A 15338-nucleotide genomic window follows, 5' to 3' on the forward strand; every position below is an offset into this window, starting at 1 on the left:
GTGTCCCTCATCTAGAGTGGTAGGAGAGTAAGTAAGTGCATTAATGTATGGTTGTGCTTGTCTGTTTGTGCACTGCCCTTCAATGAAGATAAGGGAACCATTGTGTTAATGCCACTTACTCCCGCTCCACAGAAACACATGTTCTTGCCGTTTCTTTGACTACATGGCATTGGGATTAAGGACTGTTCTGTCATTCTGTGTGGTCATATCTTTTTTTATTTTTTTATTATTATTATTACAGATTACTATAGTGTTGTAACAGTGTTATCATGTACCGCACATGATGTAAACCACTCGGATTACATTTTATTATTCGTGTTGTCGCCGCTTTCGCACCATCTCTTTGAAAGTTATTCATATTTCCCAAGACCCAACACATTGAACACAAAGGCCGTCTGTTTATTTTACGCACTGGCAGTCAGACACACATTCTGCTCACACAAGTGCTGTGGGAACACACTGACGTAGAGGTAACATGGGTCATGAGGTTTGTAGTGGAATGGTTCTATGAGCCATGCTGGGAAAGAGAATTGTGAACATGTGTCCTTAATAGAAATAGAAAAAAAGGTAATTGAGAAAGTGAGAGCAAGTGCATGAGGTGGAAGATGAGTCCCTCAGTTTCACAGTAGGGGTGAGCTGTGTAGGTGTGTGTGTGTGTGTGTGTGTGTGTGTGTGTGTGTGTGTGTGTGTGTGTGTGTGTGTGTGTGTGTGTGTGTGTGTGTGTGTGTGTGTGTGTGTCTCACCCAGCAGAGGAGGCAGCCAGTTGACGTTGGCCTCACAGTGGGAGTCCAGGAATGTGATGACTTCTCCTTTAGCGGCGCCAGCTCCCAGCAGGCGAGTCCTGATAAGCCCCTCCCTCTTCTTGTTCCTCATGATGCGAACCTTTGGCAGCCGCACCATGTACTCCTCTAGCGCCAACTTTAGGTGCTCTGCAGAGATGGAGACAGGGACAGCAGTATTTAGAATGGTGGATATAAAACTGTATTGATGTCATTGTCATCAGGTACATTAAGCTGTACATGACATGAAAAAGTGCCGCTTCAGAAAGTTGGCCACAAATGGCTAATCCTCACCAACACATATTTTAGAAAAAAACATCAAAAGAAAACTGAACTATTAGCAATTGCAATCAAACAAGACATCTGCCTGTGCCTATACCTTAAGGTGCTCAGAGATGGTAGGGGAGAGGGATAGGGAAGATGGATCATCAGTGCCATAGTTCTGTGAAGAGGTAGTGTTTTACAACAAGTGGTCCCTGACTGGTTTACTTTATTTATTTTTTGATGAAAATCAATTGTATTAATGTAACAGCACCAGACAGATTCAATGACCGCATGAGCATAACATGGGGAAATGTTTTAAGAAGGAAAAAAATACAAACAAAGAAAAACAAACAAACTAGAATATTTTATTTTTAGACTTATAGTTGATAATCTATTATCTGGAGACTTAAATTACCAATTTTCCTAATGGAGAATGCTTGTATTTGAAACAAATATACAAGATAAAGTAATTCTCGTAACAGTCTAAAATGATTACCTATCTCCCAACAATGAATATTGCAGGCCTCTTTCTAGCCAAACTGTAAGACTACATCAACAAAAGCACATAACAACCCAACAGACAAATGGCCTTGAATGGAGGGAAGGCTTCATTATTATATATATTATAAAAGACTTGAGATATGTCTTTGAAGAATTTTGTTTTTGTCCTAGACCTTGGTGGAGAAGAAAAAAAGTGAAAACGTGTGAGAAGTGGTTTCAGTCCAATATTGTTGGCATAGTTGAGCTAAAAGCCCATATAGGTAGTGATGGCAGTTGGGTCGGGTATCTCAACTCGAAATACCAATGTGTCAATGTGAAAAAGGATTTTTAAACCTTCTTGGAATAGAAAGCGTTACTGAAGCAGTCGAAAAAAAAAAACATGAAATAGAACTTTGACAGCTTCTTTTCAAAAAGCCACAATACTGCATGCTGACAGAAGCAGAGATGGAGAGAGAGGGAGATAGAGAGAGAGAGAGAGAGAGAGAGAGAAAGAGGCTGAGAGACGTTACAGTTGTTGACCTTTTAACTTCCTCCGTTGGAAACTGTATTTACTTTCATGGCAAGTGCAAACCGTACTGAGCTGAAGTTGACAGAAGTAAGAGAAACAGAAGGAAAAAAATTCCCTGAAGTGTTACTTTTTGGGTATATACAGTACATGCAGGCGACCTGCAGCAAGTTGGAAAAGTAATTGTTTTTAATGATTTTGAGTGTAGGGAAATGCAGAAATAACAGCTATTTCCATCCTTCCATCCTTAATAGTTTTCTTTCTCCCCTTACTTCCAAATTATTCTTTGTGGTTGAAGCTTTTATAAAAAAAAACAAAAAAAAAACTATTTCAGCGAGAAAAACAAACAAACAAAAAAAACAACCAGGAACATAGGACTACATCTGCTGCTGTATTCAGTTGTTTTACATCCATTGTTTGTAACCCACAGTGTCCACTGTGCTGCATGACGATGCAGGTTTGGAGTTGGACACTGAAACAAGGCCGCAATTCAGTGATGTATTCTGCAAATAACCAACTCTCCCACACACCTTATCTGTGCTGAGTATGTGTGATGCTGTTCAAAGCTATCAATCTTTGTTGTATTTATCTCTCTTGCCATCTCCCTCTATATAACCACATCAAAAGCAAATCCCAAATCCAATCCCTCCATCCTTCTATCCATCACATATTTTGAGATATTATTTGACGTCTGCGTGTCTCCTTTCAAGATTCTCTCTGATTCCAGTGAAGGTCAGCCATCTTTATTTCCGATTGATGGGTTTATTTTGTTGCCCAGCAGCCGCCCCATACATACGCTGTAAAGTGTGACATTGCCACAAGGGCGGAGGGGCTTCCTTAGGTCATGGCCAAACTGCGTGGAAAATGCAAGGCCCTCTCAGCTCTTGTAATAAATCAACCCTTTTAAAACTGACCATTACTAGCCTGACTCTGGCTCTTTCTTTATAAACACTCCACCCACACAAACTGAATCTTACCTCATCCTGCTAATGACAGGGATCAAGGCAAAGTGAATTAAAGAACAATGTATTTGCCCATGTGTGTGAAAAGAGCTTGTGTGGGTGGGGGAGTAAGGAGAGGCAAGATCATAGCATTTAATTACGATTGGTTCATTTTCGCTGAATAAATTGGAATACAGCTCATAATGTTAACCGATAGCAAGGAGGCAATTAATCATGCTAATGAGAGCGTGCTGATGTCGGCAAACACATTAGTCTTTATTAGAATGTGAACCATCACACACCCGTTTGTTGATATAAATCCAGGACTTTTATTCTGCACAGACAAGACTATAGCTACCTGTATTCTCACTATCACTGCTTTTCCTGGCTCAGAATGGGCATTTGGTTGGTGTAACACGACAACAAGTCAGTGGTATCTTATGTTCTGTTAATTTCTTACCATTTTATTAAAATAGAAATAATTTCCTTTATGTTTGAGGACATGAAACCCCAACTAGTAAAACTGGTTAAAAAATATTTTATTTTGTCAAAATATTTATTTTATATTGTACCTATTAAATAATGTGATTATTTATAAATGATCCACACCACAGCAACTGCAATCAATATGGGTTGAATTAGGCTGAACAAGGAACAAAGTTGAAGAGGTATTTTTGAAACAGCTGTTTTTATTCTCTTATAGCGTTGATTTTTCTTGTTTCTGGATAAAACCTCTTTGGGGGGCCAACAACAATTTCTCTATGCAGGAACAACCCTGACTATACCATCCATCTCTTGTTCTGTTTGTCTGCCTCCCTGCCCCTGTCTGTCACTCACTGGTTTCTCCCGTGGACGTTGCTGTAGCTGCCTGGCCTGCTTTCATCTCCTCACATGGGGCCCTATACTCTAACATGTATTAGCGGTTAGCAGATGAAAGGTCCGGCTGCAGGCCTCGGGCTCTTTACAAAATGTCTATGTGCATTTAAGATGTCATTGATGAAATGTGTTATGTCTCACTTTGATGCATGTCCAGTGAAGTGAAACCGTAACCCCTTTGACTGGAGTGTTTGAAGGAGTAGTCCATTCACAAAATTGAAGACATCAAAAGCATGCGTAACTGCAAAATGTCCCTCTTAGCTATATGTCAGCTACAATTATGTGGACTACAAATATAGGCTTATTAATGTCAATGTAAAATTAATATAGACGCAAAGCTAATGTGTCTTCATTTGCTTTGACTACAAATTGAATTTAACGAGAGGAGGAAGAGTAATGACAATTTATTTATTTTTTAAATACAATAACAAGCTTTCGAGACCTTTTTTCTGTGATTGTAAATATTTTTCTCAAACAGGTCTATATTGTTGAATAATGATGTATGTAGCCTTCATATTCATAGCCATTACATGGCTGGGCCTTTACATTTAAATGTGACATGGACCGTTTGGGATTACAACTGGGCTTCCTGTCTGAGGGGGACCACAAACTAGCAGATAATCAAATATGCACACATATGTTTTAACCACAAGTATCACTAGCAACATTCTCCCTTAAAGCATGAAGAAAAATGACATCAGCCTGGATACACAGTGGATACAGCATGGTGGACTGAGCTCTCCCAAGATTCTCTGGCTCAACACCAATGGCTGGAGCTGCTTGTTTATTCCCTCAGCAAAAAATATTCCAATGCCCTTGTGAACTCCAGAGCACTCTATCAATATTTTTTTTCCTGCGCCAACTTGAATTTTTGCTGCTATCGTTAAAAAACAGGGTTCTTCGGGGAGTGACTGAGTTTGTTGTAGCAATTTACTGTGTCCTCTGGCAGGTCTGGGGGGCCCACAATCGCCCTTATCAAATATAAAAAGGGAAATATTCTGTATATGAAGGGACTGCCGCCAAGTATCAATCCAGCTTTACACACAGCTGCAAGGTTACAGGTTGATAGAGCCAGAGGAAACTGCAGCATCCGCAAAAGGTGGAAATGCAATCCTGAAGAAATCAAAATCTGTTAATTCAAGATGTTCTAAAAAGTTGACATAACATGAATAAAGTTTCTCCAAACCACATCATTGTCCCACTACGATCTAGGCAGATAAAAAACACAATAAATCCCAAAAAAAATTTTTTTAACAAGTGCTCTCTGTACAGTACATACAGATAGCACGTGGACATCTTACTTGGTAATTATAGTGTGCTAACGTTCACCTGCTACTGTAAAATAATTACAAAATGTTACAGACCAGCTTCCACCAGAATCTGAATACAAAGAAGCTCGAAAAGCTTCTAACTTCTAAACTGGTTTTAAAAGCATATTGAAAAATATTCTCCATCAAGGTCCGAGCAGGTTATTTGCAGTTTTATGTGACACAAGATCTTTAAAAAAAATTCAATAAAATGTGTCTCCATTCAAGTTTAAATAAAAATTAGAAAAGGTGAATTTAAAAAAAGTGAATGGACCATCTTTTGAAAAGTGGATGGGTTACACAGCTGTTTTTTTTTTTAGTTTGATGTTACAGTTGTTTTTACCTCGCTTCAAACCAAATCTACCCACGGGTAGGAATAAAGTAACCTTGAACCTTGGCCCTGATGGCCTGTGGGGGCAAAAACATCTGATTGCCTTCCCCGCCTTTGAAAAGGTTTTCCACTGTGCGCTTCTGATGTTTGTACGACCTACCTGCATCATGTCAAACATCACACACTGACGCTGCCTCTAAGTATCTCAGAATTCTGAGCGTAGCCTATATATCGTACTCCAGAGTTCAGATCAGCGGAGATAATTAAATCCCTATAGTGTGTGCTGCATATCTAAATATAAGCTCTTTTCTAAAAAAATGCAAATCAATGAAATATGCATGAGCGAAATATTGAAGAAGCAAAACAAACAAGACAATGAACTTTCGGAGTCAGAAATACTTTTCAGTTTACTTTGGGAAATGTCTCATACTTTCAGAGTGATGGGTTGAACCGATTATCCTGGGGGCCTTTTACAGTCTGGGCCTAATAAAAACAACACCTGACAAAAACACCTTTGTTCACATAGAACTGTACATGGAGGTTTTCATTCTTTCCTATACATTTATACAGTACCCATACACAGGATTGGATTAGCGGATAATTGAGGAAACAGCCTCATTACTTTATCAAAAAGCTATTCAAATATATTGCAATTATTTTTTCATGGTGGACTTTTAACGGTTCAAATAAACGAAAGGTCAGATCAAAGAAAAGTGCATTTGCTGTGCTACTAAATGAAGCTCCACACTACATTGTCCAGGCTATGGCTTAATGCAGAGGCCAATACATACATTGTCAGAGCTACAGTAGATGATCTTTACCTTGCCCTCACGCAGTAAACGTGACTAATCTGTTGCTCTCCTCTTCCGAGAGACGTTTGAATCGATCAGCTCCCCGCTAATGCCTCAACATCTCCAAATGGCAACACTTAATTAGCTTCTTTTGTCCTCTCTGTCTCCCTCTCATCCTCTCTTTTCATATCACTCCCTCCCTCGTCTCTCTGTCATGCTTCACCGAGCAACATTACCTCATTATCTTACCCACACCCTCCGTCACATACACAAACAGATACACACACCCTGACACGAATGAATAAACATGCTGAACTTTTGTCCAGACTTTCCTGCTAACTCGACTCCCTCGCTGCCAGTTTACCCCAAAATTGTCTCCTATCTCCTTATCACCATCTCTTCCTCTCCCCACATCTCTGTCACTGCCGCTAGTGTGGCTGCTAATGTTGATAAGACTGTTCAAAGTAGCTCTGCACTGTTGACAGCAGCTTACAACCAAAGCAATGCAATCATTAATGAGACTGTCCCGGAAATAAAAGCAATCTATTATGTACTGACAAGAAACATTTAAGCATGTTTGTTATATGCAGGCACCTAGAAGATGCCCATTTCTGGCCTGTTTGTCGGCACAACGAGTCTGTCAGTCAGTCCATTTATCAACCACAAACCCCTTGTCTAGTTTAACAACTACTGGCCAAAATACTATTACGTTTGCTGACAATATGTATGGTCCACAGAAGATGTTTCCTGGTGAGGTGACCTCTTAGCTTTTAGATACCACGGGCTTCAGGTCAACAGTTCAACATTTTGTCCTTCATCATTGACATGATATCATGACGGATGGACATAAATTAGTTTGAGGGACGGACAGTTACTTGACTCCTTAATGGCGTAGACACTGACCAACAGTAAGTAGCTTATTTGAAACTTAATTTTCAATATTAATTTTTTATTAAATAGCTCTTGTTGTTTCACTAATACTAATAGCAAATCTGCAAAAATGTCTCTGGCCCTCCACAAGCTTCTCTTGGCAGCACTGGGTACCGGCACTGGCAGAGGTTTTCTTTATTTTTTCCCCCCTCCTGAACACAATGACATATTTCTGCACAATTAGCAGTATATCTCTCTTGCGGTCTGCATGCGGTGGCTCCTATTTGGGGGGGCCGTGCTGACGCCTGCTGGGAGCCATGCCACCAAAAGCGCCTCTGAATCTGACTGGAAATACATCAACAGTCACTCTGCATAAGAGCAAAGCAACAGACCACTCCTTGTTTCAAATGATGCATTGCAGCCATTTGTTCCAACGGATCCCGGGGAGCACAAAGTAGGAAAGTAATTGGACGATCAATCTGCAAATGGCAGGCTTCCATCAAGAGTCGCTGATCGTGCCACCGCGTTCCCACTAAATAAATACTAGGCTCTGCTATTGGCTGTGATTACAGCACACAAGTCTGTTTTTCTTCTAAATAAAAATCAATGTTATCGACAAATGGAATAGAAGTATTTACTCAAGGACTGAACTAAATAAAGGAATAAAATGTCCTCTCCATAGAGTGTAAACATAAAGGAGCATTTTTCACCAAAAATCTAACACTGCATTGTAAAACCTTGATCATTATGGATTACCAGTTTAAATGTGTAACTGAAATCAACGTTCTCTTCACCAGATAATTACAATTGTGACATGACAATGTATTAATGGAATTTTTGGGGGAGTTTCTATTAATTGTATCTGTTTGACCATTATTACATGTTGCCACGAGAAGATGTTTAACCAAAACTAAATATTGACAATGAACATTCTGCTTTGGCAGTAAACAGTTGCTCATATTTCCAGTACAAACATATCCTCGTTGGATATCCTCATGTTGAGGAAAAACAAAATGATGTTGGCGTTATGTGTCCTTTGAGGAGGAGGAAGGCAGCTGTGTTCACAACAGTTACAAAGAGAGCTTTGAAGCTGTTCCAGGAGTAGCATGGTAGCATAATTAGCTATTTTCTTGGAAAACTAATGAGCATTTGGAGCTTACCATACAAAGGTTTCCATGGATGTTTTTGTACTTCTTTCCCTTGACAACCTGTCACAATTGAAATCCATTGTAACTACTGGGAATTCAAGCTCACAGCAGAAAGCAAACATTTCTAGAGACCCATTTCTAGGCTACACAATTTGAGAATTTGATACTAACTTGAGTTTTCATTGTAGCATGCAAGTGATTAACTATTCCAAGTCAGCAGTATGAATTGGGACTGGGAGCAGTGGTTAATTTAAACAATATGAGTCCCCGTAGTGACTAAACTCACACTGGCGGACATGTTTTAGTCAGACTTAGGAGCTTGGTTGATTTGATCCCAGGACAAGATTATTTGGTGGAGCATGAGAGCTCCAGCAGACGCACATACTGTATCAAACCAAAAGTTTTTCTCCCATGCATTATTTTCCCTAACCTGATGTAGAGAGAAGATGTGGGCGGCTTTCTGTTCTTTTTACGGTTTCTGTCTGCGACACGTTATGGCAACTTTTCTCTGCCCCGTCTGGCCATAAATCCGTGAAATGACTTGGGCTCTGCCGACAGAATTCATAGCTCATGCCCATCTACCAACGCTAAGCTGTCAGGCACGCATGAATCATTTACCTCATAGTGTGACCATCTTTACACAGCAGAGGGGAAGCCATGGGAATCACTCCAGTTACAATGGTGTTAATACGAGTGAGCAATGTAGATATAATCAAGATATGAAAATATTGGTTGACTCAATTCCTATGTTTATACAAACTTGATTTTAGGTTCAAGGTTAAGGTAAGGGTTGACCCCGTTAAAGGGCTATTAATTCATATGATACTTACTCTAAACAAGAAGGGGCGGATATCTTAGCTGTCCAACTGGTTGACTTTATTGACAGTCAGTTTTCATATGATCGCAACTGGTAACTTTCATTTGTTAGTCTATCCAAAAAGCTTGAAGTTACGTTATTAGAGTCAAATACTGGTAAACACAATGTGATTCCTTTTTGCTGCTGTTTTCTACTGTGTATTACGGTGTGACAGAGAGACATATCAAGTATAACACAAGAGACAGTTATTAAGCTAAATGGCAAACTGCTTTCTTTGAAGTGAACCAATATTACAATGTCAGGTATTACAACCTCTTTCAAAGTCAATATCAGCTCTCTCATTCATCCATTATTATACGCCATGTAAAGGCAGCTGTATGTTTAAGCAGCAGAGCATTTCAGAGAGAAGTTAATGTGATGGAAGCTAAATAAATCCATGCAAATAGTGTTAGAAGGATTGCTATTTGTGTCTTGGCAGCACAATAATATATAGACACATTTGAAATAAACAATCAATATTAGTGGTCTCGTTTTTTCCAATGCCTTTGTATTGCAATATTACATCTGAAAATATTAAACATATGAAGGTTAGACTCTAAATATTTCACAATTTCAAAAGGGCCCATACTGTAAACAGTGGAGAGGCAAAGGAACAAAAAAAAGAAATAGACAAAACGAGGAGATATATAAAAAGCCGCTGTCAGCTCTGATAGCAACACTTGCTCACTGTCTGTGTCACAGTGTCACGCTCGAGCTGCTGGCTGTAAATCACAGCTGCCTGCTGGTCAGATGTGGTTAGAGAGTGAGGCTGAGCGAGGCAGAGCGGTGGAGGGTGGGAGTGCGGTCAATCTCCCCTGACATAGTGAACTGGCCACAACTAAAACCTGGTCTTCAATTAAAAGAGAATGCGAAGAAGTCTTTTTTTTTTTTAAATGCTCTCTGTATTCAGCGCTCAGTGCTTATAGTAGCTTCTACCTGAATATCTGTGTAGAATTTAGATGTGTTACAATTTGCACTTTCAAATATCAGCCAATTTCACTCTTTACAAGGAGACAGAGGACTATGAAGGACTATGAAGATGTTATTATTTACTCAATTAACAAGACTGAAGGTCCACGGCGAGAGGAAGGGAGAGGATAGACCCTTCAATGTAAGATTTGCCACAGACAATAGACTCTTATGTGTAAACAGGGAAATGCATGGAAACTCTCTTTTTAGTGGAAAATGCTAATGTTTGATCATTTGAAAAGGCGAGAGAAGTGCCATTCTTTATTTATCAAATAAGCGCAATGAGAGAATCTCCAGTCCTCATATAGCTACAGAAAGAAAGTGTTTTGACGATGTAATCACATGCAAGGACATTAAATGACAGTGAAATACGAAAAAAGTAGATATCCTTAACATTACATATGCATTGCATTTACATGGAACTTAAAGGCCCTGGCAACCCTCACAAATACATAAATTACATTACACACTCACACTGCTTGAATAATTGCACAAAGACGTTTTCAAGATCCTAAATACAAATGTGTTGCTCTCTACTGTATGTAAGGGATAACATGCCACTAGATGTACATCCCAAAAATGTTATAGATAACGAGGAGACCGAGTTTATACAATGGCCAGGTGCCAGAAAAAAAAGAGGCCACAGGTGTGAATACATTGATGGACACAGATGGATGGTTCGATGAATGCAAAGATGAGCTTTCTCCCACAGCCAGTTTTCCCACTATACCCATGGGGCTCTTATTGTTATGTTATCCCTCCAACATCACTGCCACCTGACAAAGAGCATTTGTCATCAGCAGCTTGCTGGGAAACAGATGGCAGATAAACCCGGAGTCAGCCACTAAAGAGATTTTTCTTGGCAGGAATTTGGTAAACAATACTTTTTAGTGAAGCATCCTCTTTTACATGTTAATGTTATCTGTAATGCTGACATTAGACAAAACAGGATTAAAGGATTCACCTGGTGATTTTGAACTGTCCTAAAAATGGTTTGTCTTGTTGTCACTGGCCTGTGTATTAGGAGGGGAGGGAGGGGTAACAAATGTGAGACAACATTTGTTCAGATGCAATGAGAGGGTTGAGAACCTAGTTACACCGAAATGGTAAGAATCCAACATTTCTGCACATGACCAGATCATGGGAGATGAGGGGTTCACAAAGTGCTTCTCCAAAATCACCTTTTGATTGTTTTTCTGTTATTTGTTAAGTTTGTCAGATGCCAGCAAATTAGTGAAGAGATATTGATAGTAAAAGGTAATGTCTTCTAATTCCTTGTTCAGCAGACGTCAATACATTTTTTAGCTAATCTACCTGTTATTTGTGGACTAACGTTTACATTGTAGAATTGTGAAAAACAAGTGGTCAACGTCACATCAACCTCAACGATGACAGACATTTCTTCAATGGATTTCAATACTGCACACATTACTGAGTGCCACAATTTTAATGAGACTGAGCTGAACAACTGTTTCAGTTCAGCTAACTACGTAAAACAGCTTTGAACATCCACAGCTGGTTGATAAGTGAGAGAGAGAGAGAGAGAGAGAGAGAGAGAGAGTGAGAGAGTGAGAGAGAGAGATGGAAAATGATGCCAACTTGCACCAGCACTGGAGGGATCCTTTAATGACGCATTCATAAAACTGGAGGTCATTTCTATAATTACAACATGTGTAATCTTACACACCTTACAGGCAAACTTCACAGCGTTAGAAAAACTGCCTCATCATGAGTTAATTTCCCTAAGGATAACAGTTACAAGCAGTTCTGGTGCATAATGAAGTGGTATAAATATAAGGGGGCATTAGTATGACTGTAGGCTCTGTAGATGCTGTTAAGCAGAGTGCGGTAACTCAGCGTCAGCAGAACTGGCTGGGAGGGTTCGTTTACACCAGTACGTGTTGGTGTGTGTGTGTGCGTGTGTGTGTGTGTGTGTGTGTTATGAAAGGAGAAGGGCCTTTGTCACGGTGGGCTGAGACGTTAACGACTCATTCAGATTGATTGCTGTTTGTGAATGTAAATTAGATCAAGAGCTACTTAATAAGAATCATCTTTTATATCAACTCTCATTAAAAAAAGTCTCCATTCTGAAGTCTCCATTAAGTGTGTATTTATGGGTGAATTCATGTCTTCATGTAATGCTTGTGGTTAAATTCCATCTCGTTTTCTCTTTACCGCAAGTCACTTGCCTCTGTAATTCACCCATATGGCTTTTGCTACCACAGCTAAGTGGATTGCCCTAAACTAATTCTGTCTTTTTCATGGTCTGAAACCCAGGTGGCAGCACATGTTTTTGCGTGTCTGGCAAACATAATCTGTTTGGATGTTTGCACACCACCTGAAGTTCAACCTCGACAAGACCAAGCTGCTCCTGCTTCCAGGAAAAGGCCTGGCCCAACCACGACCTCTCCATTACGATCAAGAACTCTGTGATGTCACTGGTCCAGACTGCATGGACCCTGGGTGTGACATCTGTCGATCGCCAACAGCGCTACAACCATCCTCTGCAGATGTTGCCCAGACTACTTAATCTCACTCCTAGCTGTGCCTGCATGTGCCAACTGACCTCTGCAGCTTAACCAGAATGCAGTAGCCTGACTGAGCCTTCATCTACCCGACTTATATCACACTTCACCGCTCATCTTCATTTTCTACCACTGTTGGCACAAATCCAATTCAAGACATCGGTACTCGTACACCCCAAACCCGTCCACTATGCTTTGCTACTACCAGCTTGCCTAAGTCTCCCATTCAGAGCCGGGCCCAGCAGCTACCATGACTGTTTGCTGTGCGGACTCCACAATGGTTGGACAAGCCCCCCAATCGATATTCTTGCGCCTTGTGCTACAGAAAAATAGCACCCAAATTGAACTGTTTCAAAAGTATGTAATTGTTTTTGTAGATTAGATTACATTTTTTAAATAACAGCATCAAGGATGGTAGTGTCCACAATGTTCTAAAGAGTTGCCTCCAAAATGTCTGTACATCCTCCTCATCAACATTTCAGAACTGAAATCAAATTTGTCCAATCCCAAGGTCTCAATGACATATTATAATTGGGTATACTTTGAGAGATTGCCTTGGTGGTTCCCAAGTGGGCTGGTTTAAACACCTTAATCCCAGCAGGAGTGTCTATTCTGTTGACGTTGGCTGATTAGATTTCTGCTCAGGTTGGAGGTGGGAAAAACTATGCAGGGATCAATGCAAGGTCGAGATACCTTAAATTACTTATGAATGATGAAGATGTAAAACGCCCCCACCTAACAGGCGAGTCAATCAAACCTGGCACAGCCTATACAAACCCAGACGGATCAGTTTTAATCAGACAGAATACATTTAATCCACTGTAAGGGTAGTTAGTTATGCAGGGCTTGAATGCAGGTCCTGCTATTCAAACTTCAAAACATGTTAATATTGTGTGTATACAAGTTGTATTTACTGTAAAGATAGACTTGCTTTGTTTATTTGCTTAGATTTGTTGTTTAGATGTACGGTAAGTGTTTTGATAAAAACATCCATTTGGTGTTATTGTCATGGGCTGTGTTCCCACTCTGAAACAAAAACTACTTAAATTTTGGGGAAAAAAATCTCAAATTGTACTGTGTGAAGTGAACAAGTAAGACACGGCCACACAAATGCAGACAAACTTATTCAAGCTGTCCCACTTCATATTGCCAACTCCCTATTTCACGGGAGATGTTTTTCTCAGCTTTTGTAAATGTATGTGTGACCAATAAATTAAGCACAACACTGTAAATCTGAATCACTCGTGCTAATAAATCACTTTTTCTGTCCTCCTATATAATGCACTCACTACCCAATGTATTATGCAAGGGCTCAACGCTCGTTGAGTGCTAATTTGTGGTATTCTGTGCAACTGAAACTGACTGGGATTATGATCTCTGACATTACACCACCAGCTAGTCGACCAGGGTCCAGAACCAATTGAAGTTCACTTTCTTTCCCTGTGTCTTAATTAAAGCATGACTAATGTCTTTTCAAAGGACAGTGGCAGTGTTAGAGCAGACGGCCTGCAGAGGGTAAATCCCTTCCCTGCAGCTTTTTAATGTTCCTCCATCCATCCTGGCGACAGAGGGCCTAGACCCATCCCATTTCTGGGCCACTTTCACATTACTCAGTGGCTCTCTACATCCCACCTGCAGGGAACATGGGAGATTAGCATGGAACGGATGATGTAGGGAAAAAAGGGCTTACCTCATTTATATACTGTATTTTTTTTCTTTCTTGAAGTTGTGTGACATTTTATATTTATTATCCTGAATGATCATGGACTATTTATTGTTGAATTGATGTTGTGTTTGCGTGAGCCTGACCGCATATGAACTTCTTTGAATTAGAATTTCGTAACTTGACAAAACCAACACGTACATTTTCTCTACACCTAACTTGAAAAAAAAAAGACTTCCGAGTGCCCTATAATTTCAAAATTCTAAATCATAGTAATGCTTTGGCCATTGCGTCTGTCCCCTTCTTCCACTCAGCAGCAGCAGCAGCAGTGGGAGGGTTGAGTCTGTGAGCTCTGATGACCTCTAAATGAGTCTGAGGCAGCAGAACATCTCATTACCGCTGGAGACGAGAGGTAAACACATCCTTCAACGAGGGACCGTGACAGAGAGCGCTAATTAACAAGGAATTAAACACTTGCTCAAGAGGGCTGGTGAAGAGAGAGCGGAAATGAAAGTAACACGGACACATGTGCACACACACACACACACACACACACACACACACACACACACACACACACACACACACACACATACATATGCATCAATGTAAAACAGGTGTTTGCTGGGAGGAGAAGAGATACAAACACACAAAGCCATGCTGAACAGAATGGACCAGAGCTGTACACAGTGCAGGGAGGAAATATTTTGGTTTCGTAAGGTATAATCACACTTTCTTGATGACAGTGAGGAATGGGCCATTGAATGACAATGGCCATTCTATTGTTGCACTCTTCAGCTACCAATGGACATGCTGCTAAGCCAACACAATGCCATGTGTGTGCTACAGCCTCTTTCCAGGTAAAAAAAAGTATTATTGGAAAAATCTGACTAAACACACTTGATGTGCATGTTCCTTCCATCCAGCCACGTGTATTTTCTTCAGAGGCTCTTGGAAACATGGTAACACAATAATAGTGGCATTCAGGTGAAGCTGCCAATCAAGCTAGTTG

The 15338-nt window shown here is 40.2% G+C and overlaps 1 protein-coding gene across 1 annotated transcript in view; it reads right to left on the minus strand.

Annotated features, from left to right (window-relative positions):
* LOC307260910 (polypeptide N-acetylgalactosaminyltransferase 10-like) overlaps positions 1-15338 on the minus strand; it is a gene marked incomplete at its 5' end in the record, with an annotated part of 55263 nt that overhangs the window by 16458 nt on the left and 23467 nt on the right. Inside the window, one exon of the mRNA XM_080041277.1 lies at positions 744-929. Coding sequence (XP_079897403.1) covers positions 744-929 — 186 coding nt within the window. The remainder of the gene's footprint in view (positions 1-743; positions 930-15338) is intronic.

The sequence above is a fragment of the Ammodytes marinus genome, assembly GCF_949987685.1.
Source record: "Ammodytes marinus genome assembly, chromosome: 14".
Classification (NCBI taxonomy): domain Eukaryota; kingdom Metazoa; phylum Chordata; class Actinopteri; order Uranoscopiformes; family Ammodytidae; genus Ammodytes; species Ammodytes marinus.